Here is a 24,665-nt window from a genome sequence, read left to right on the forward strand (position 1 = left end):
CCCTGGTGTGTCCTGGGTACAGTCAGAGTCTCTGCACTTTAAACCTCCAAAGAGTCAGGCGCTTGATGTCACCATGGTGGACATCTACACGGTGAATATTGTTCAGTAATAACAATTCCCTGGAAGAAAGAGCTACACCGGGGGGATAAAATGAACAAGAAAAGGTATTTTCTGGATCCTCCAGAGGTCAAAGATTACCTGGTCATTACCTGGTCAAGGGAGAGAGGTTTACCAAGTGGTCAGAGGTGAGTGGATACAACAAATCTGAGCTGGTGAATATCATAATTAATAACTGTATGAATCTAATCCGTAAACCCGTAGAAGTTTTGTTTAATACCATTATTGTAACCGTTGTCCTATTGAACTCTAGTCACTGATGTTTCCTTGTTTAACTGTTCTGGAAAATATCCAGAGAAAATCCTATTTAACATTAGCACATCACCATCAAGCAGCTCTTTTTCAGACGTGTAAACTGGATTAATGTCCAATTCCCTCGTCTCCATCAAGGACTCCACAAAGACCGTCCCTGTCACCATGAAGATGGATCCTAAAGGTTTTTACGTCTACTGGATCAACCAAAGCAAGGTAATCAATACGAAGATCCTGGAAAAAGAAAGAAAGAAAAAATGCCCTCGCACAGTGGGTGATATTGAAATAAAATTGTTTTTTTTGTGTGTGTGCGTCAGACGAGCCCTAACGGACGGATTAAAACATACATCAAACAGAGGTGGTCATGTTTCAGCGACTCACACCCACAGTGTGTGTAATTAGGATGTGTCAGAGTTGTGAGATAGCCGGGAGCTGCGCTGCACCTTCTGGTCCCAGTAGCTTGTGGAGGTTATTGATTGGTTTGTGTTGTGGGCTCACCATCCCGCTGCACTGTGCTGCTGAACCGAGCTGCACCCGGTGGAGAGATAACTGTTTGCCTCTACCGCTCTCTTTCTCTCTTATTGATACACCTCTCCATTTATGTTTGACACTGTCTTTTCTCATGGCTGTTTTCAATATGGTTGTTTTGTTACATGTGATTTATATTTCACTTCTGTGTGTCATTGGACAGGGTTGTGACTCTCCCTGAAGTTTCTTTGTTTTTGCCCCTGTTAAAATGTATTTTTGTACCTTTTCCTATATCTACTTGAAGGTTAAGGACAGAGGAGGTTGTAGCTTATACAGATTGTTACAGGCCTCTGAGGAAAATTGTGCTTTCGGCTGGAGGGTTCTTTCTATGTCGTTTGCATGGTCTCCCTGTGTTTGCATGGATTTTCTTCAGGTACTCCAACTTCCTCCCAGAGTCCAAAGACTTACAGGTTGGGGTGAGGTTGATTGAAGACTGTAAATCGACTGTAGGTGTGAATGTGAGTGTGAATGGTTGTTTGTCTCAGTATGTTGGCCTTATGATTGATTGGCCACTTTTTTGGGGTATAGATAATGGAGGGATGGATCATAATATATATATATTTCCACTCAACATGTGATATTCTTCTGTGTTTTTACATTTATTTCTTATTAATTATAAGCAACCTTGATAAAGAAGAGATTTAAATTGAAAATAACAGCAATTTACTTTATTTGTGCCATATACTCTAAATGTTATTTTATGTGTTTTGATTGTTGCAGTATTCTAACTTATTTTGGCAGTGAAAACCCTGTTGTTGACTTTAAAGGTCTCATGTGTATAACACCACAGCTGCTGGGTCAGGACGTTCTAGTCGAATATTCTTCACACAAACAAAGTAAATCCCATAGTTTCTGCACTTGGCCAGAGGATGACTTGTATCTCAATCCATATTTGGACGAGCACCTACCTGTTGTATTAGAGATGATTCTCTGCTTCTTGTTTCTAGGAGACAACGTTCCTGGATGTTGCTGCCATCAGAGACACCCGGACAGGAAAATATGCAAAACTTCCCAAAGTGAGTTCAGTGGGATGATGAGTGTGCACTCTGATTTGACAATTAAGTCCAGCGCATATGTTGGTTGTGTAAGAATCTCTGCTGGCATGCAAATACGGTGCCAGGCCTTTTAGCTTGCCCATTAGTATGAGAGGAATATTTGCATTGCAAAAAACATGGCAATGGCCACATGAGCCCAGGCTACTCCCCCACTGCAGAAACACACACACACACACACACACACACACACACACACACACACACACACACACACACACACACACACACACACACACACACACACACACGCCACACACTCTGAGTCATGATCTGAGATTTCTGTGAGCGAGCTTGTTTGTGTTTTGGTTTTGTCAGTCGAAAGTTGGAAGTCCTCAGCGGCCTCCGCAGAGAGCAAAGATCACAGAGCATGACATCATCCCAGTGGGGGGGGGGGAGCTGGAAACATCTTCTGCTCTCAGGGCTCCTGGGGAGATTTGGGTTGCAGTGCTGACATCAGCTCTGCACTTTGAACAGAACAGAGCAGAAAATAATAGAATAGAAAAGAATAGAAGGCATTTTAAAATCAAAGCCATCATAAATATCATAAACAGGAGAGCAGAGTTCAGAGTTAAAATATATAGGGGAAACGGTTTTGCTTAGGTTAGTGACGAAAGTGAATTAGACATGATTTTTAAGTAAACAAATAATGAAGATTGTTATTATATGAATAATATAAAACAGTTCATTGAAAAGCGTATCTAAATTGCATTATACTGAGCCACTAATCTAATTTTCCAATGATTCTCTTTGATTCAAAGGAACACAAAAATGAAAAAAAACAAAACATACAAAATATACTACTCCTACCTAGAACTGCTACAATTAATACAACTACTTATATTACTACTACTACTACTAATAATAATAATAATAATAATAATAATAACAACTGTTGACTTTTAACAGCACCCTAAGGTTCGCAACGTGTTCAACCTGGACTTTCCAGACAGCAACCATCTTGCCAAAACTCTGACCATCGTCTCAGGTCCCGACACGGTGAATCTGACCTATTACAACTTCTTCGCCTCCAAGGAGAAAGTGACACAGGTAAAAAAAAAGCTCCATATTCACTGAGTTTGTGTGTAACTGGCACCGTGTTCTTTCTTTTGCTGTTCACAATCATCCCTCCTTCTGTCACTGATCCTCTCTGATTGTTGAAGCCACAGCCCTGAGGCCCTTAGCCAGTATACAATGAGCCTTTGCATGTCCCCCCCCCCCCCAACACACACAAACTCTCCACACCTGCGTCCTCTCTCTCTTCCCTTTAGTCTTTATTAGACTTTATGACTCTAATATCCGGATTTAATCGGCTGTAATTAAATCACAGCTGTGTTTTGTTCAAACGCAACATGCACCACTCTCATTTCCCGAGGTACCATTATGTTAATGCCATCTAGTGGTGAATTTGTGTGTAATTTAAGAGCCTTTCTAATTATTATTCAGCATTTCAGACACAATTCATGGCGGCACTCAAGTGTAATTTAGCTGTTTATTTTTTTTTATGGAATGCATCAATCAGAACTGGGCTAATGACATTCTTGCAATTGCCTACAACCCTGCGAGAAACAACGCCTGCAGACAGGTGTTCCTGGAGAAAATGTGAGTGCACATCATGTGGCCCGTCACTTCAGATTGGAGATGCTGAGCGAATCACAATAACATTTCGCTCCATGTCATTTGATCGTGTTTAACACAGTTTAGAATGATCGCACAGAAACAGTGACCCGTCTGTGTTTTCCATCCTAGATACATCCGCATTTCTCTTCAGACCAACAAGGACGGCAAGATCCCAGTGAAGAAGTAGGTTAGAGTGCTGCCATGTGAAGATGTAGGATGTCACACAGTCGTACAGTCATACAGTGAATTCCCATGATACCTGCAATATGTGTCGCTGTGTGTGTGTTTCTCAGTATTTACAAGATGTTCCCTGCGGATAAGAAGAGAGTGGAAAGTGCCTTAGCATCAGCACATCTCCCCAAAGGAAAGGTTAGAAGCTACATTCTGCCCCCTGGCAAATATCTGATTGTATTTTAACACTCTACTGCATGATTATTTCAAGATGAAACCAAAGGTTTGTGAGTTTATCCCAAAAGTAAATCCTATTCGATCCTTTCTGTCACAGTTGTTTGATGTGGGTATCACATGTTCACATTTCAGCATGACTCCATGAAGCCTGATGTGTTCACTGAGGTGGCCTTCAAGGCCTTCATGATGTATCTCTGCCCTCGGCCGGAGATTTACGAGATCTTCAATTGTTAGTGAGTTGACCTCTTTTATTTTGACTGTTATCTTCAGGGTAATCAAACATTTCACTGTATATCTTGTAGATTTCTCAGATTCACATCCACCGAATCTGAAATAGTACCTCCTACAAGGAAGTATTTTAGTATGGTATTCATAATTGGTATTGAGTACAAGGCCCGGATCCTGGTTTGTTCACTTTCAGAAAGAGAGAAGCTGTTTTTTCAAAATCTTTGTTGATTTCTTAAAGAATAATTCATAGAACTTAATTAAAAAAAAAAAAAAAGAGATTTGTTGCAGATCCAAATAAAAATCTGAATCTATTGAATTTAAATAGTTTCATAAGACTGTTGGACCTTGGTGGACTTTTCCACACACACAGACATACACACACACACAAACACACACACACACACACACACACTCACTATCACCATGATCATCTTCATCAACATCACCTGTTATCTGACATCTAAATGCACTCTTCCATAAGGGTGAGGTGATTTCTTTTATCCAATGGTTCTGAAGACATAAACAAGCTTCTTTACATTTTTCTGATTTGGAAGCACAAAGCCAGAGACGTCGGCTGCTAATGACATTGTGGAGGGCCTCAAGCTTGTTCAATCTGATTCTCCTACTCAGGCATTAGCTACCTGACAGTCAACATGAGCAACAGTTCTGATGTGATTGTCATATGTTACTGTGACCCCCCCCCCCCCCCCCCCCAGCTCTACAAAACCCACCATGACGAAGGAGAATTTCAGCAAGTTCCTCAACGAGAAACACAGAGACTCTCGGCTCAATGAGGAGCTCTTCCCACGCATGCGCCCGGACCAGGTCAAGGCTTTGATCGACAAATACGAGCCCTGTCTGAGTAACACTAACCGAGGTGAGATTAGCGGATGATAGGTTTGTTACACGGACGGCTGGTAATACACGCAGCTTTGTGATCGCATGTTTGGTTTACAGTGTTGTGCAAGTTCACTACTCTCATGAACTAGTTCAAAGTTCAGTTCATACAAGTAAACATGAATAGTTCACGTTCATAGTTCACCATTTAAATTCTGAACTAGTTCATATTTCAGTTCATTTCATAGTTTTAAGGTGGACAGTGAGAATGAAAGACTTAACTTGTTAAAGAAAACCTTATCCATCACTACCCCTTGCCTTTACTGTCGGAAGTCTGCGTCTCTGCTTTCTCTTGCCATCTGTATATGAGACTGAGAGCTGTTGTGTTGCAGGTATGGCCTGCCCCTTTAAGGAAAGTTTGTAGTGTGTGACGTAGTGCACCAGGGTATTGTGGGAAAATACGCTAAAAGTGTGTTTATAAAGAGAAGTGACGGAGCACCAAGCGAGTGTTGCTCCTGCTGTATATCCGAGGAATAAAGTGGCCGCATTCCAAGTAAAGAAACATCTCCTCCTCCTTCTTGACGGAGCGGTCCGGACGGCTGGTTACCGGCCAGACAGCGAGCCAAGATAACCAGTGACAGGGGCGGCTCCTGGTACAGGCGACATAGGAGACTGATTTATCACGACGTGACACATGCAATGTAAAACAATACATTAACGTCACACCATCATCTTCTAACCCCGGGACGCACCGGAGGTAGAAGCGCTGTGAAAAGCGGTCTTCCTCCTTTCCTCGCCCATGTTAAATACTTGGGCTGTTCCCACCGGCAGCGTAGTGCCGAGAAGAACCAGGAAGCGCCGCAGCCACACACACAAGCACATAATCTCCTGTGGGGGTGGCGGCTACAGGCTTGCGTAGATCAGTCACCTGTGAAGACCAGCATAATTTACCCCTGAACCAGCGCGGAAAAATGATGATGAACTGTAATAAAAACATTTTAAATATAAAATTAAATATAAAAAAATTAAATTAAATATATATATTTTTTAATTAAATTAAATGGGGAAAAAAAAAAAAAATGCGCGCGCACATCCTGCACAGAAGCCCATTGCGCACATCCTGCGCAGAAGCCCATTGCGCACATCCTGCGCAGAAGCCCAATGCGCAGGAATTGCGCGCGCTTTTTTTTTTTTTTTTTTATTAAATTTTTTTCCTGTTTTTATATTTAATTAATTTAAATTAACATAGTGTAAGATAATTAATAAAAAAAAAAAAAATGCGCGCGCACATCCTGCACAGAAGCCCATTGCGCACATCCTGCGCAGAAGCCCATTGCGCACATCCTGCGCAGAAGCCCAATGCGCAGGAATTGCGCGCGCTTTTTTTTTTTTTTTTTTATTAAATTTTTTTCCTGTTTTTATATTTAATTAATTTAAATTAACATAGTGTAAGATATTTTGCAATTAATAGGAGAAGTCCTGCCAATTTTAAGTGTAACATATTGCCAGCTTGAAAATGGGAAAGAGTGGGATTCGAAACCCGGGTCACTCTTGTTAGAGACCGAACGCTTTACCAACTAGGCCACTTCAGCTGATGGTTTCCACCCAGAACTAAGCACATTAAGACGATGGACAAATTATCGTGTGTGTGTCGGTGTCATTTTATGCTGCTTTTGATAAACACTTCAGAGAAAATATTTTCTACTTTACTACATATATTTGACAGCCTTACTTAAAAGTTACTTTTATATTTTTGGGTTTTAGATACTGGATGAAACCTATTGTTAGAGAATAACCCAGTGGGGGGGGGGGGGGGGGGGGGGGGGGGGGTATTTTTGGAGAGAAGATTCCAGATTCATTCACTATAAGGCTCAACAGATCTCTGATCCATGAAGCTTCCTTCTACCAAGTTGTGTGGTACGGAGCCGAGACACTGGCCAGAGAAGAAAACACTTGGCATACGTTGCTTGTTTGGTCTGCATATGTGTGCCATGAGTGATGGGTAACGTAGTGAGTCTAGTTAGTTGGTTTCGGTTAGGCTAAATCGCGGACATTTTACGGGCACTGAGCAACGACATGGTGAAAGCATTCGATTTAGACAGCGTCTCTCCAGAGGAGAAAGTATTGAAATGTCCCGAGGGTCAGTGAACAGGTAGGGGTGGGGCACGTGAAAGTTCTAGGCCAATGGCTGTAGGGTTTTGTGGGAAGCCAGGCTCTCATTGGCTGATGAGTTGGCATATCAAGGGTGAATGAGGAAGGGGAGTGAAGAATACAGTGGTGGATGAGAGGAGTGTCAGAGTTACGAACAAGAAGCGTGTCGTGTTCGCTGGACTTTAATAAAGTTACACATAAAGAGAGACGTTTCCTGTCGTCTATACGCGAGGACGCTACAATATGAACGTGTTCACCGTTCAAATTCATTATTTGTCATTGAGTTGCGTTCAGTTCATCGTTCTCATAAAAGTGAACGTGTTCATTGAACGCGTTCTTTTGCGTTCGTTCATGCACAACACTGTTGGTTTACCTGCTTCTTTTTCTTTCCGCCTGAAGGTCTGATTTCACCAGATGGTCTTCTGTTTTTTCTGATGGGGCCGGAGACATCGGTTGTCATGCAGGACAGGCTGGCTAAGTGTCAGGACATGACCCAGCCCATACCTCACTACTTCATCAAGTCGTCCCACAACACATACCTGACAGGTGACATGCAGCTGTGTTATTTTAGCTTTGAAAATGTAACTTCCAGTACAACACACCAATGAGCTTGCGAAAGTTACGTTTTCTCGGTTGTCTAGCAATGATGACTCCTGTATCACACATACAGATTCGAAACGCAAGTGTTGTCAGACCATGGACGCATTTTTTATAAATTTGGTAGTTTGTGAGAAAATTAGATATTGAGAACGATAATATACATACAAGTTAGTTAAATGGTTAAAAAACACAGTTAAGTGTGGAGGTTCCCCTAATCAATCTGTATATTTGTAGGCTGACATGCATAATGTTTGGAGACATGTTTGGAGACTCTCTCTATGTCTGTTGTCCTGCAGCCGGTCAGTTCTCTGGTGTGTCCTCCCCGGAGATGTACCGACAGTGTCTGCTGTCCGGCTGCCGCTGTCTGGAGCTCGACTGCTGGAAGGGCAAACCTCCGGATGAAGAGCCAATCATCACTCACGGCTTCACCATGACGACTGAGATCCTCTTCAAGGCATGTTAACGAATTTTTTTTACAGTAGTTTTTGCGTTAATGTATTGTAGAGAATGAAGATCCCTCCCTGATTCATGCATCTCTTACATTGAGTGAATACTAATCAAGGGCCTTTTCCTGGAAACGGCCAACCTCTAATTTGTGTTGTTCAGCACTTTTTTCAACAAGATTACAAAGAGCTTTACAAAACACATTTGAATCAGCCGATGCAGACCAAAACAAAGAAAAATAACATAAAAGAAAACATTGAAAACAAACAACATCCATTAAAAGGAGTTACAGGCGTTAAAAAAGGTTTCCTATTGAAATATGTTTCAAGTGATAATTAAAGAACAGGTCAGCCAAGAAAATCCAGAGATTTACTATAAAGTGTCTTAGATTACATTTTGGAGCACATAGGGAGCTCCGTAACATAACTGGGGGCCAGATCGTGCTCAGCTTTAAAACTCAGAACTGGTGAATCAACCCTAGATGTTGCTGGCGGCCAATGAAAGGAGGCAAGAATGGGAAAGACATGGGGCCTCTAACCCCTAATCCACATTTCAATAGTGATAAGCCTATAAATGATCTGACAACCTTTGAGTCATGTCCATGTGCACGTTAAAAGGGCAAAGGAAGAAAAAGTGACACAGTAACACAAAAACACACAACATGCTGTGCGGGGTGCAGCCCCCCCCCCCACCATACGCTCCGTCATCCTCCTGCACTCAACACTTCCATTTAAGGGCAGCCGCAGATTCGCAGTCACAGGGGCCCTGACAAAACAACACCTCAGTTCAGCTTAATGTCAGACGGTGGATGTGATGGGTTCGGAGCTGACCTCAGGGCCTCTGCATAGACGCACTAGTCCTGCAGTTTGCGAGCACGTATCGCATCATGTTTTGGGAGAACGGCTGTGATGGGCTTCGTCTGTCATGCTCGTCTGTGATTTGAATGATTTGAATCCATTTGTGCCTATGTTTTTCTGCTGCTTGTTTGTGCCGTCCTGCCAGTTGCATCTCTTCAGTCATCAACTAGTTAAATGCATTAACAAAACACATTGTCCCTGTGTGTCACAGGATGTGATTGAGGCCATTGCTGAGAGCGCCTTCAAGACATCGCAGTACCCCATCATCCTGTCGTTTGAGAATCACGTCGACTCGTAAGAGCTTTTCCAAAGAACTCATGCCATTAACACAATGTAATAATGCTCTGGAGCCATTATCCCAAATGGAGTATTGATGGGGAATACTGAAAGATGTAGCTGAACCTTTTCTAATAGTAAGAGGTGTGACTGTGTTTTATTACAGGGTGAAGCAGCAGGAGAAGATGGCCAACTACTGCAAAACCATATTTGGTGATGCCCTGCTGACAGAGCCGCTGGACAAATACCCTGTGAGTACACTGCTGCTACACAGCGCGCTGTCAAAGCAATAGAAAGTTAGTACACGGTGTGATATGTTAAAAAGAAAACTTTGTCTGATAAATCTGATAAGGCAATATCATGTTAGACTGTGTGACTCAGCTGAGCGCTGCAGACTAACTGCATTAGCATGAAGGAAACGAATGTGAACGTCCACGTTTCATGTTTGTCCTCTTTCTTATCTCTGCTAGACATGACCCTAATAGGCTGCCATACCCATCCTCTTAGCTGTGTGTGCGCTGTGCACCTCATGCCACATCACGTCCACTGATCACACCCTGATTCGTCAGTTTTCTCAACTCATTTGTGTGTGTGAAAATCCAGCTGAAGCCGGGTCAGCAGATCCCCAGCCCTTCTGAGCTCATGGGCAAAATCCTCATCAAGAACAAGAAGGGCAGCCATGAGAAACCAGTCCAGACTAAGAAAACCACCACAGCAGCCTCAGAGCAGACCACGACCACAGCCGTACCCGCCCAGGTCACAAGCAACACTTCCCAGGATCCTGCGCCCAGCACCCAGGAGAACCAAGGTGGCTGCACCGGGCCAAATCTGATTACACTCCTAAAATAGGCCTTTAATTTGATAATATCAGCGTTTATTTATTTGTTATATTAACATGTTGAAACAGACGGGGACGCAGCTGTTGAGGACAACGAGGAGCAGGAGGAGATGGATGAACAGGATGAGGAGAAAATGAAGACATCAGACGAGGTGGAGGACGACAGCCGCGATGACACTGTTACTGCGTTACATCATCCGGTGTCGGGCCAAGAACCCGTTCAGTTAACTTCCTGTCAATCCCCCATAGGGCACAGCTGGGCAAGAAGTCACATCCTACGAGGCCATGTCATCCCTGGTCAACTACATCCAGCCCAACAAATTCATCTCTTTCGACAATGCCAGAAGTAAAAACAGACAAAAATACTTTTTCTTTTACGCAACATGTACTTAAAGCAATCATAGGTAAACACATCAGAGTTGGCTCGAGTTATGTAATTTTCCCTGCTGTTTTCTTCCCTCCCAGAGAAAAACAGGAGTTATGTCATCTCGTCTCTTGTGGAGACCAAAGGGGAGGCGATGATTTCCAAGACTGGCATCGAATTTGTCGAGTATCCTTTAAGGCTGCTGAAAAATGAATGCAGCAAAAAGAAAATGTCAGAAAATGGAAATCTGTGGTCAACATGGCTGAGTTTGATTTTAAATCGCCCTGACATCAAAATATTTTTGCTTCCGGCTGTTGCAAGTAGATGTAGAATTGTGCTTCTTAAATCGTCTTTCTCAGATACAATAAGAGGCAGATGAGCAGGATTTACCCCAAAGGAACGAGAATGGACTCATCTAACTACAGCCCCCAGCCTTTCTGGAACGTGGGCTGCCAGATGGTGGCGCTCAACTACCAGACGATGGGTAGATATGCAGCCCTCAGTGCAAATTACAAAAAATTGAAGGATGTCACCATTTAGGCTTCTTGTTTGAGTGTTACATGTTTAGAATATCATGAGCTTCTAGTCTTTAAGAGCTGAGTTTCAGTTTTTCACCACAGCAGGTCAGTGTTGCGCCTCTCTGAGCTGCACAGGCCTGCGCTCTCTGCTCTGCTCCGCCGTGTGCTGCAGAGAGGGGGCATGACTGTTGCTGCTGTCTCTGCCTTTATTTCCAGACTTCCCCATGCAGCTGAACATGGCTCTGTTTGAGTTCAACGGTCGGACGGGCTACCTGCTGAAGCACGACGTTCTGCGACGCAGTGACAAGAAGTTTGACCCCTTCTGTGACAGGATTGACACGGTGGTGGCGAGCACACTGACCATAAAGGCAGGTTCACGGCCTTGGTTCAATTGCATCCATTTGAGCATCCTCACAGTGTGTTTGGCCTGAGAGGATCTGTGCATCTGAATAGAAGAAAAAAATTATTCAAATAATGACTTTAAAACCCGACATTATTATGATTATTATTACAGCACATTGTAGAGAAACTAATTAACTAAAAATACAATATGTATAGAGTTCAGAGCTGTTTTTCGCTCTTCTAAATTGAGCAATAAATTGCCCTCGATAGCCTTGGGAAGTGTGTGTGTCTATGTGCAGCCACTTGATTTTCTCTGTACTGTGAATGCAGTAATAACAATATGAGCTACCTGCTGCGACTGATACATAGTTCCTGGTATTCAGCAGACTCGGCATGAGTGAAAAACCTGAGCTCTATTTATATCCAGCGTGTCCTGAACATGGATCCACACGACAGGACCCATCCATGCTTAACCAGATTAAGTGTGTGTGTCATTACAACCTCGTTCCTCTTCACCAGATCTATTCGGGACAGTTTCTGTCTGACAAGAGCGTGAAGACGGGGGTGGAGGTGGAGGTGATCGGGCTGCCGGGGGACCCCAAAAAGAAGCATCGCACCAAGTGGTGCACCACGCCCAACGCCATCAACCCGGTGTGGAATGAGGAGCCTTTCGTTTTTGAGAAGGTGCGAGAAACGTGGTCAACTAGAAGAGAGGATTGTGTAGAGCGCTTACCAAGTTGTACACACTCATATCCATCCATCCATCGTCTATACCGTTTATCCCCTGAGGGTCACAGGGGGACATTGGGCAGGAGGCTAGGCACACCCTGGACAGATCATCATTGTATCCCATACAGACAAACAACGAGATAAAGAACCATTAATTATTGGGAAAAAAAGGAAAAACAGGGAAATTGTGAAAGAAAATTTTAATAAAAGGCCTATTTCACAATGTTAAGACAGTAAAGAAATATTTCCTGGACACCCGATGCAGATCCGCACCAAAATTGAATGAGTTCTTTCCTGACCCATATCACATCCTTGCAACAAATTTCAGTGTAATCCATTTAAATGTTGTTTTACATAATATTGTACACAGACAAACACACAAAAGGGGTTGAAAACACAACTTCCTTGGCAGAAGTAAATATGCACAGATTCATATGAGGATGACTGTGTTTACGTGAGCATTATAACCTGTTGTGTTTGTTTTTGTCATCATTGATAGATCCTGCTCCCAGAAATGGCTTCTCTGAGAATTGTCGTCCATGAGGAGAACGGCAAATTCTTGGGACACAGGATCATCCCAGTTGATTCCATCCTATCAGGTCAGTGAAAGTCCGAAAAATAGCCTCTTACCATTTCAAGCTTCATCTGATCGGCATAATCTAAAACTTTACTTTGTAATCTAAGGCCTCAAGAGAGCGTTTGTTAACTTGTTTCAGGCACTGGAGCTGGGCAGAGCTGCAGCCTTGTCTTTAATTCACAGGGGTTTGTTTTGTGACCTGCAGGCTTCCATCACATCTGCCTGCACAGTGAGAGCAACCTGCCGCTCACGCTCCCGGCTCTCTTTGTGTACATTGAGGTCAAGGACTACATCCCTGCTGCCTTTGCAGGTTCTTGGCTTTTCACTTTTTGCAGGAGAAAAAAACAAAACCCTCTGCTGTAATTGAATTCACGCTGCCGGCGTGACGGTCAGGGACAAGACTCTGATTAGTTCTGGATTGGACGTGTGGGACTCATATAGCTCATATAGAAGCATATTGCTTTTTCAATTTGGTGAATGTTAAATAACAAATTACTTTGTACTATTTATTCACCGGTGTATATTATTCTCCCTCAGATTTCACCGATGCCTTATTTAACCCAACGAAGGGCACAGAGAAGACCAGCAAGACCCAGAAGGAGGTAATGACAAGCTGCTAGCAAATCTAACTCAGCCATCACTCAGTGATACGTGATGATGATGATGCTGATGTTCCTGTTCTATTTGTGCCAACACAGTCGTCCTCTGACTTCATATCTCCATATGAGATGCCTCTTGTGGTCAAAGCCGCCACAGACAAAGCAAAGGAAAGTGAGCCCGCTGTCACAGGTAATTTTATAAACTCTCCAAGGAGGTGATGTTTGTTTGTTAGCAGCGAGAACTACACAACTGTTTACCTTGAAATTTAGTGGAAGGGTGAGACATGATCTTGGGAAGGACAGATTCAATTTTGAGGCTGCTCCAGTTTGGGAGCAGATCCAGGATTCCCCCCACCCCCCTCATTGATACCTCAAATATAATCCATTAATATTGATGAAAATCTTTGTGTTATTTGGTGCAATTCCCCCCAAAACGATTTAGAGAATTTAAATGTGGTTTTATAAAGAGACTGTTGGGCCTTGGCTGAGAGTATCATTCTAATAATGAGCTCGTTCAGTGAGCGGTTGCACCGGTAATAAAGTAATACAGCCACATGTGGTGATTTAATCTGCGGTGCATGAAGTCCCACACATACACCAAACTCCATTTAGAATTATTCATATTTTAAAAGGTTCCTTAATCATTTATCAGGGAATAATTAATGACTTCTTATTCTTTTTAACTGATCAACAGTCCAGCATTACTCTTTAATTTCCTGGGTCTGATGTGACAATTTCAGTCAGTTAAACACTTCTTAAAAAAGATCATAACCGTTAGAACAAGAACAGGTGTCAGGTTGAGGAGTGGGAATTCTTCCTATTCTTAATCAGTCTAACATAAAACTAACTTTAAAGCTGCTATTTAAGGCAAAAAGTAGCATGTGATGCTTTAATATGACTCGTGTGCCAAGTTTGGAAGATGTAATTGATGGCTAATCTTTTTGCATCCACCCATAGAAAAGGCTGTGCCTGAGCCTGCACCTTCTGCTGACACCAATGACCAGTCATCCCAGTCTCAGCCAGAGACAAGTCCAGACCAAGCTATAGTAAAAGAAGATGACACAACAGATGCTTCACAGACTGCAGCAGAGCCTCCTCAATCTCCTGATACTGCTGCTGAAGATTCAGCACCAATATCCGAAACTCTTCCTGAAGCGGACCCTGAGAGAAAAGCGGCTCTGGAGCCAGAGGCAGCTCCTGATACCAAAGAGGAACCAGTGAATGAGTCCGGCACAAACTGTGAGTCTGCCCCAGAGGAGGCTCCAGGAAAAACTGCTGCTGTGGTCGTGCCCTGTCCAGAGAGTGCATCACCTGAGTCCTCAGGATCAGACGAATCCCCTCAGCTGCCGACATGCAGCGAAGGTAACGCAGACAAAAAGGAAACGTACTGTAAAAAAGGCTTTCAATGCTTAAAATCTAACAAAAGGGTTTTGAATGAATGAAACTCTTGCATGATGTGATAACTATGCGATAACTATAAAATCCATTCTATGCTAATATAATTTTGTATTTTAATTTTCCTTCTTCAAAACTGCAGTACTCCTTTGTACAGTGTTTTTGTGATGGAAGTCATCAGAGAAAGGATCATGCGCGATGGTTTATGGGATGTGTAGTTCTTCACTTCTTCAAAACCTATGTACCCAGCCTTGTACTTGTGCCTTTTTATCCATTTTCTAATATATGTTTTGGCTTCCAATCAAATGACTTTTCATAATGATTTTTTGAGAAGTCAATTAAAAAAATAAATGAGAAATTCACTCCAGGAACCAGAGCCGTTTGAAAAGGGGCCGTCACAGTTTCTCTGCATTGCTTTCTGTTGAGTTCACAACACCCTCTTTCCAGAGATTTTCCCACAAGTTGAAAAATCACGTGTTTTTGGCAGCATTGTCCCGCAGCTCTGATCAGAAACAGTGCAACTGAAAAACAAGTCAGGATGCTGAAAGCAGAGGCATTTTCTCTTTTAACCTGCTGTTTGCTCTCTGCTGAAGTACAGTCAAAGTAAATGTATAAATATACCAGGTTATTTGGGATTGATGCAGTTTCATCTGCTGTAGTCATCCGTTTTCTCCAAACACACAATAGGCTAATGTCCTGAGAAATAAAAAGCAGACCGGTTTCAATTTTCAATTTTTGTTTGGGAGTTTCACCATGAATGCATAACCTCTGAGTCTCCTCACAGCAGATCCCTCGACTGTGACTATTGAAGAACTGACACAGAACAAGAATTATCTGAGGGTCATCAAGCGTCAGGAGAGAGAGATGAAAGAATTGGAGAAGAAATATCAGAAAAAAGCCGAGGATCAGATTCAGAAATACTGCGACGCCTTCAAGGCTATAAAGAAGAAGGCCTCGCTGAAGAAAAAAGAGTGAGAGAAGATTTTCTTTTCCCTATTTGTTGACATTTTGAGAGTTTAAATATGGACGGATGAAAAATCTTTGCCAAACAGGCTTGGTGTCAACTGAGGCCCCTCTGTCCAACTGTTACTCCTTTGCGATTCACCAAACCCTGTTCTGCTTCCCGTAAAGTAGCTGTGAATTCTGCAGCATATTAATACTGACCCACTAATGAAGTTGTTGTTGTTTTGGTCAGCGTTATTAATGAGATTATAGTTAGAGGCACGGAGAATATACCTCAGCTAATGTGTTTTTCTTGCTGTAGCCGAGTATTAGAGGGTGAAGAGAACAGCTAAATGAATATGGATGTAAGTCCTCCACGCCAAGCTTTCAGGGTAAAACATGTATTATTCAAGGCCACATGAGCATTTCTGTGGAGGATTTCCAGTAACTACATGGTTGTAGCCTTATCGCTGTACTTGGAGGGTCGGTAGCAGTTACTCGATGAACTCTATGCCCTACTCTGTGCCATGCTTTGATGTGTCCTCCAGGGAAGGAGGGAGCACCCCTGACCCCAGTGTGCAGACGGAGCGGGTGCAGGAGCAGAAGGAGAAAATGCAGGCGGAGCTGCAGGCTCTGTGGAGGGAGCAGGCTGATCAGCTCAAGAAGAAGAAAGAGCAGTTTGCTACAGAGGTTCGTTAAATGAAGATTTAGATTGAAACTCCACTCAGAGATTGCATTCTGTTTAAAATCTATCAAAATGTATAAAGTAAAGTAAAGTAAAGTTTTCATATTTAACAATCAAACACTTCATAGAATATTTATGAAGGTAGACAAACCAAATATTGTTTATGAAGATGGATGAGCTAACAGCTCCCCAAACAGTGAAGACAAATTCTCAGACGATTCCTAGTGGCTGTTTACAGTCATAAGCCCCGCCTCCTCCATGTTAGTGGATGGGACATGGGCCAAACTAAAAAGTCAGAGTACAATTCAGATAAATTTCCTCTGAGATGTTTTCTGTAATTTTGGCAAGTTTCTGTCAGAGATTAAAAAAGAGCTAACAGGAAAATCAAGCTTTGCGTAAATATTTCAGATCACAACAACTTTACAATGTGATGTCAACCGTTTGTTCCGCTCCTCCAATATAAACAAAAAAATACATATAATTGAATTCCCATTTACCGTCAGTTATTTAGAGTATTAAACAGATGTGGAATCATTTGTGTAGCAGAAGATAGCGTCGATATCTTTTATTTTTGTGCATTTAAAAAAAAAAAACGTTGCATATTAGTACTTTTAATAGCTACCTGAAAGTCAACATCAGCTCCTTGTCCTAACATTGATCTTCCATCGTGCACGCCTCACACTCTGCTCCTGGCTTTAATCATATCTAATAATTAAACTCCCAAAATAGGTTTATTATTTCCATCGCCCAGGATGAATTCATGTGTCTGATGGATCACCTAATTTTCTCTTGCTGCCACGTGTCGGGGCTCACGGGCAAATGGCCAGCGCTTTAGAGGCCTTATTGATTACCCATCAGACCCAAGTGCTCAGGGGGTGCTCTTAGCATAAGCTCTAAATCTGCATGAGGCTGAGGGGTCAATCAGGGAATTTTCCAAAGGTTGCCACCTCAATAGTCAGAGTGTAGTGCGTACTGTAGAAGTGCTGCGGAGTGAGGTGACAGTTAGCGTCTCACTGAGCAGCTCTCGAGCCAGACGCTCCGGTCAAACCCCAAAACCAGAGGGCTGACCTTCACAGAGGAGAGACTACCATCACACACAGCACAGAAACAGTTATTCAAAGTCACATTTTTTTCTGAGTGTGGCACCTTCTCCCTCCGTTGTGACAGAGACTAACCAAACTGATGGAGACGGCCACAGAGAGACACAGCAGTGAAGTGAAGACCCTGGAGAGGTGACAGCACCCATACAAACACATCTGGGACATAATGTAAACTCTGAGTGCCCCCAATCTCTGTGTGTGTGTGTGTGTGTGTGTGTGTGTGTGTGTGTGTGTGTGTGTGTGTGTGTGTGTGTGTGTGTGTGTGTGTGTGTGTGTGTGTGTGTGTGTGTGTGTGTGTGTGTGTGTGTGTGTGTGTGTGTGTGTGTGTGTGATGTGTGAGTCACCTGAGGTTAAACATTTGACATTTTGAGAATACCTCAGATGATTCACCTCAGTGCAGGTCTTCCAATGTCCTTGGCTGGTTCATGGTGTGTGTGTGTTAGTGTGTGTGCGTGCTCGGTGTGTGTGCCTTATCCCAAGTGCCCAGCTGGCGCATGGTTATCTCAGGACAGCCATTATCAAACAGGTGTTTAAACAGCGGCAGCCCTGGTCGTCTACCTGTCCACACAGAGACTACAACTTTGTGTTTAAGCCTTTAACTGTGAACAAAAGGTCACATCAGGCTCATACAGGCCCGCAACTCCAGTTTGAAGGAAAACTGATTGTTTATTGGGCCACGTCTTGACTCGAGCAGGAGGAGCCCTCTCCTCACTCCCCTTTCCTCCTTTCTGCCTTATTTTGCAGCGAAGCCAAAGAGACTAAGAAGAAAACGCTCTCAAAATGTTCATCCTCAAAGAAAGCAAAGTGAGTTCACAGCACGGCCTTGAGTTACTCTGTCTGTTTCCATACATTGCCATTCCTCTCACTGTGGTGCTGCTCCTTGTCTAAAATAAAAAGAGATGTGAGGAGAAAGAAGACGAGGAGCAGCTCAGCTTCTTCACTTCTCTGCCACGTGGCCACGCACAATAAGCCCGGAATTATTCGATGAATTTTCAGCGCTGTGTGGGTCTAATTGAAAATTACAATTATCTTTTCTCAGGCTGAAAAAGGCGATGAGCACGGAGCTGTTGGATGAGACCAGTCAATCAGATGGTGCTGTAAGTACAGTTGTTTTTCAACTAATTGAAAATTGTGCACATTTTATTGTATGTGCATGTATGTGTACAACTAAAGGACTGGTTTGACATTACAGGAAAAAAAACACGTTTTTGCTTTCTGTAAGAGGCTTAGACCCGAGAATTGATGCCACTCCCACATCTTAGTGCTAAATGTGATGCTATACAGGCACAGGGGAAGAAAACAGTCTATTTCTGTCCAGTAGTAACACTGGTATTTACACATCAAACTAATGGAAATTCTCTTCTCATTATTCTATCTTTGTTATTTTTCACTCTTTCGTGGTATAAAACATGCTGACAACTTAATCTAACTTCTTCTTCTAACCGTGGGACTAGCAGTACCAACAAGGTGTTCGAATGAGTCAGTACATTCATCTGAAAGAATGAGTAGGGAGTCTTCTCTTTAGAACTTCATTGTAGTTGTTCATTGTGGAGGTTCGTATCCAGAGAAATCACCCAAATCCTCAAAGATTTTCAGACAATATAAGAATGATCCAGAGGGTATTTTTGGTAAAAAACAAAACATAGTCTGCACATGAAGAAATATGAAATGTGTATGGTGAGTGGCTTGAAAAGCGACGACTGTTCTAGTGACTGAACAACAGGCTCCAAAGAAAGAGAAAATAAAAGTGGAGATATCTACTGGTCTGTTCAACACCTATTGTACTTAACAGCGTAACTATGGTTACGGAGAGGCTGCAAGTGTCTAAAGATTTGAAGGAAACATGAAACAAAAATCACCTTAGGCATGTAACAGTACTTTCATACATCTGCACACATGGTCACATACAACCCACCCACGTGCTGCTTACCCACGCACACACACACCCACACACACACACACACACACACACACACACACACACACATACACACACACACACACACACACAAACACCAACACACTTATCTTACATTACTTGTGAGGAATCTCATTAGCAAAATGCATTCCCTAGTCCTTTACTCTAACTACGCATATACACACACGCATATATGGCTGAGCTGTAAGCAAACCTACATGCACATGAGCATGTACACACCCATTCACCTCTTTTCCTATATACTAAGTAAAGTGCAGCAGGCCCTGATCATAGCCTGGACTTGTCCATTACTCAGAAGCTGTTTACAGGGAGGGGGCTAATCCATGGTCGATGACTCACTGAGCTCTGCTCTTATTCCTCAAGTTAGCTCATCGAGATTCAGACCCGCTGTATCTGGGTTAAAGACTCGAAACATTTCACTCTGCCCTTCTACGATCGACTCCCCTTGGTATGACAGCAAACATCCACTTTACCAACAGCCGGCCCCTCCAACCCCCCCCCCCCCCCCCCCCCCCCAAACACACACACACACCTACACGCACACAAACACACACACACACACATGTTAGGGTCGCATAACAGCCTCATTTCGATCTACTTAATCAGCATTCACCAATTAATTACCACAAATTCTTATAACACAACTACTTGTTTAATCAGCACAGCCTCATTACTGCATTGGCAATATGCTGCAATAAGGGCTTTGTAACTGGAAAGGACAAGTACAACCTGTTGTGACTTAACTCTATTGATTCTCCCACTCAGGTTGCATCCCGTGGGTGCGTTCCTCTTCAGATATTTGTACTCACACACAGAAACACACACACACACACACACACCCACACACACACACAAACAGTGAGAGAGAGGAGAAACATGAACAGACGAAGTGCTTACAGACAAGCAGATAGACTTTATCCCCCACTTGATACCACGTGCACACACATGCACTCAGATGTAAACCACTGATCGATAGTGTTTCTCACTAGTGACTCGTTGTATTCCCTGTATTGTGTTACAGTCTTCAGATCACAGCCCACAGCAAGAGGCTCTGATGAAGAGACAGGCGGCTACACTGGACGAAATCAAGACCCTGACCAATCAGGTGCGCACACTGACACCATGATATACAAGTTTTTGAAACGAACAATTATCAAAAATATTTTATTTCCAATACAGGAACTTTCCCATGTGTAAATGTTCCTCCAGCACGTTTCCACAAAGGGGAAAAATATTAAGCTGACATATCAAAAGCCTGGCATTAACTACGTATCTTCTTCATATGGCTCAAATAAAAAACAGGTTTGCAGTCGCAGGTTCTTAAAAATGCTGTGTGGGTGAAAATGATTTGATGTATATACTCCGACTTTTAGTTTGATACATGTCGGCTAACCCGGAGAAGACAAGATGCTTTGGTTTTCCCTTTTAAGAGCTGTTATGTCGTCCATCTTAATATGCGGTCTATAGAGTGCTAATGCTGTCACAAATGTATATTCGTTCCTTTAAACTATTTCCCTATGAACAGGGGAATTTTGAGATGTAAAACTTCTTCCCTATAGTAGCTCTGATGGAAATGTTGCGCTTCTTCAAAAGGTTCCAGCTTCCTGTGGAGAGTTACTGCAGTTGAAATGATCTATTACATTTATTCCCTCAGCCTAACCCCAAACCTTTAACCTAACCTTAATCCGGGAACATCATGGTTTACCTTTAGTATGGTGTTTTTTCCCATAATGTTGCCAGTCTGAACAGATCCCCCAGCCCCCACGGGGGATAATTAAAATGTAGATTCTACCACAATCGTGCATACACACACGACACAATCACCAGCAACAAATTCTTGTTTTTTTCTAAATCATTGTCAACTGTGGCCATCTGTCCTTTCAGTGACTGTACGCAGAGCTGCCGAGTGACACATCCAGTTCGGCGAATTGATAAAACAAACTGTAAATTATGTCAGAGCTCTTCACTACGACAATGCTTTGCTTTGACTTAGTGAAATGTTGGCGGTTGGTATTGAGGAAAGAGGTGAAAATTTAGATATTGACGTGTGAGCTCCAGATGGTTGTTTGTGTTTTTCTGTCTCAGCAGTAGTATCAGCCTACAAATAAAGTCTTTGTTTTTTGTGGGAAGCAGTGGGAGAAATCAAGTCAGGCCTTAAACACAAAGGGACAAATAAGGATAACTCATTTTCTTGAAACACTAATCTATGCGGTATGTATTTAACATCCCCGACTCAGTATTGAGCCGTTTTCCTTAACATTGCCACATTATCAAATATCCTGACATTTAAAGTCGATCCATGGCGTTGGGTTCAAGCCAACTCTTCAGCTTGAGGTTAGCATTGATCTTTATTAAACCTTTGTCAATGCAGAAATCTATTCTCTAAAGATTATGATAAGCACTTGGCTGGCAAAGAAAAATGCTTTAAAAGTGCCAATCTGACCTTTTGATAAACCTTATAATCTCTGACAGAGCTTTGGCCCCTGTGTCTGCAGCTCAATACGGAGGCCCTGAAGGAGCACGAGCAGAAGTTGAGGTCTCTGGCAGCGGAGGTGAAGGACGCTGTCAATGTCTGCGTGAGTGCTCACTTCCCCGACCTGGTCGACCAGGTTGGAGACAAGAAGGTGGAGGGAGTCGGCTTCTATGGAGATGTCTTCCTCGGTTAAACTCGTCTTTTGACCCCTGACCCCTCAGTGTCACCTAATTTTTTATTTTTTATTGTAACTTCAGCTAACTTTTTTTGGTAAACCTGCATTGTAGACTATTCAATGAAGGAAACTGTGTGAAATTCAATATTATATTTGGGGGCTGTTCATGGAGAGGGTATATCTGTGTTTAAGTGATAATCATGTTTTTATGGATATTATGGATGATTTTTAACTTATTTAAAAAAAATTGATTTAACTATATTTTAGTTGCTTTTCAATGGATGAAAAATAAAATGTCATTGGGCTACTCAGGAACTAAATCTCCCAGACGAAGGCCACTCACCAAAAGCATAGTCGAATAAATGTAGCAGGGAAAACGGGTTATCTGAGTTCACAGGCTGCATCGAGACAATGACTCTATCTGCGACACATGAGTGCAGCTGGATTTTCTGTGTAAGAGGATGAAGCCTCAATGAAGCTGAGAATTCGGTGTGTTGTAGATACAGAGAAGAAACTCTCTGCAGAATAAAGACAATTTGTAATCTGTGGAGAGGAAAACAATCCTATGAGGCCATACAAAAGAAAACTAGATTTGTGTTGCCAGCAATAGCCAGTTAACGTCCATGTTTGTCTGACTCATGTAATATGTAGTGAAGACTTTGAAGTAATTAATTGAAAGACTCTAAATATATTTTTGATTTATGATAAAGGGACATATAAAATAATAATTTAACTGGCTGACTTGTTGAGTTTTTTCTTTCCTTTGAGATACCTTGTGTTTGTTCACCTGACCACTGTGAACACTGTGTTGTAGACATGACAATAGACAACGATTCAAATGTACAATGCTGCGAACAAGCCACAGATTCTAAGGTGTGGATGCTTCACCAACACATAACGCTTCATACACATTTAAAAAAAAGATGTTATACCGTTAGTTGTTTAGTTTAGTGAGTACATTCAAATAATTACCCCTTTGGAAGACAGTTTTTCGCTAAAGCGCAATGAATCATGGGATATGTTGGATCGAGAAGGATCCACCTCGTTGAGCTTCCGTTGCCCCGGGGCTGGAAGGACACATTTGTCGGAAGCTTCGAATCGAGACAGCCCAGTCAAGCCACTGTGATGTTACTGGTCTATAAGCTGAAGCACTTTTTCTACCGTATACGACGGAATAATCTGGCGGCGTAGTGGAGAGCAGACCAGGTCTTTATGGAAGGGATGATGAGGTGAAATTGCGAGCAGGTGTGCCTCGTCTGCTGCAGCCAGGAACCAGCCACGCCCCCCCGCCACACACACAACCTGCACAGGGAGAACGAGAAGGGGGAGGAGGAGAGACAACAACAACAACACCAAACAGAATCCCCACATTACAGTTTTTCTCCATTGCTTTGGATCATTTCACGAAACAGAAATGACATTCTCAGAGCTCTAAGTGCAATTGGCAAAATAGCCCATATGGTTCAGCACAACTACATAGATCACCTTCAAAAGGTCATATCTCACCCAAAACAGTTAACTCAAGTTTCAAAAGCAAATCATTTTCTCATATAAATAGTCAGTGCCCCCAAAATGAAAATTTCCTTCTCGCTTGCTGTGGCTCATCTCTCAAAATAACATAGATGGTTTAGCAAAACTCCATAGCACACCTGCAAAAGGTCATATCTCTCCCAAAACAGCCAAGTCATCAGTCAAAACTAAATCCTTTTCTCATACAAATAGTCAGTGCCCCCAAAATGAAAAGTCCCTTTGGCATTGTTTAAACACTACAGGTCAAAATGTTTAGATGTTTTGTCAGTATGGCAGTGGACCATAGAAATATCCCTCATGTGCACATTTCAATCTTGGCTCAGTCCTTGAATGGTCACTGAATGGTTACAGTAGATGTTTTCTTTCCAGAATATTATGTGTATCAAACAGAAAAAATATTTATTCAAGGTTTCACATAAAATATGTTTATTGAACTCATACTGCCATGGGAATTGTTACAGTAATTGCCATACATCGTGCTTACAGTAACAGAAAATGTGTACAGCACAATATACTGTCAAACAATAAGCACATCCAAACTAAAATTTGGCATAGTGAGATATGACCTTTTGAAGGGGATCTATGTAGTTGTGCTGAACCATATGGGCTATTTTGCCAATTGCACTTAGAGCTCTGAGAATGTCATTTCTGTTTCGTGAAATGAGCCAAAGCAATTGAGAAAAACTGTAAACTTACTGTGTGATTGGTGATCAGATGTGTGAAACTCAACCTTGATTACTAAAGCTCTAGTTGCACCTGAAAATTAAGCCAATGATCCAAGATATCCTTATTACAGTATATACCATGATGTTTTTCATGGTATTATGTGCCTGTACGATTTTGACAGTAGAGTGAACTATTGTGCAGGTGATGATGTAAACAATGAAATTATGCCAACATGTTCTGCAGAGAACGACCACTTGACTGAGAAGCGACAGTCAGTTTTCACCAGCAATATATATTCAATTGGTAATTGGGCTAACTGAAGGCAATTGTACCTAACAGTTTGCAAAGGTGGCCTAATTAATTTAAAATTTGTGCAAGCTGTTGGAAATTGTACTTGTCATTGCAAGGATGTGCTAATACAAT

The 24,665-nt window shown here is 42.4% G+C and overlaps 1 protein-coding gene across 1 annotated transcript; it reads left to right on the forward strand.

Annotated features, from left to right (window-relative positions):
* The first annotated feature begins 150 nt into the window (after window positions 1-150).
* On the forward strand, window positions 151-22,750 carry plcb2 (phospholipase C, beta 2). Its single transcript, XM_053434627.1, is given in 33 exon segments — window positions 151-195; window positions 198-245; window positions 508-585; window positions 1,845-1,913; window positions 2,859-2,999; window positions 3,472-3,551; window positions 3,699-3,752; window positions 3,863-3,938; window positions 4,110-4,210; window positions 4,922-5,082; window positions 7,593-7,739; window positions 8,090-8,247; window positions 9,306-9,388; window positions 9,537-9,621; window positions 9,974-10,181; window positions 10,278-10,360; window positions 10,458-10,554; window positions 10,674-10,758; window positions 10,932-11,056; window positions 11,307-11,458; window positions 11,952-12,116; window positions 12,661-12,760; window positions 12,944-13,048; window positions 13,276-13,340; window positions 13,437-13,527; window positions 14,295-14,699; window positions 15,517-15,703; window positions 16,223-16,364; window positions 17,527-17,591; window positions 18,204-18,263; window positions 18,499-18,556; window positions 20,420-20,503; window positions 21,894-22,750. Coding segments are annotated over 33 exon segments (3,774 nt in total). The 3' UTR covers window positions 22,065-22,750.
* The last annotated feature ends 1,915 nt before the right edge of the window (window positions 22,751-24,665 follow it).

This window comes from Pleuronectes platessa, chromosome 11, assembly GCF_947347685.1.
Source record: "Pleuronectes platessa chromosome 11, fPlePla1.1, whole genome shotgun sequence".
NCBI lineage: Eukaryota > Metazoa > Chordata > Actinopteri > Pleuronectiformes > Pleuronectidae > Pleuronectes > Pleuronectes platessa.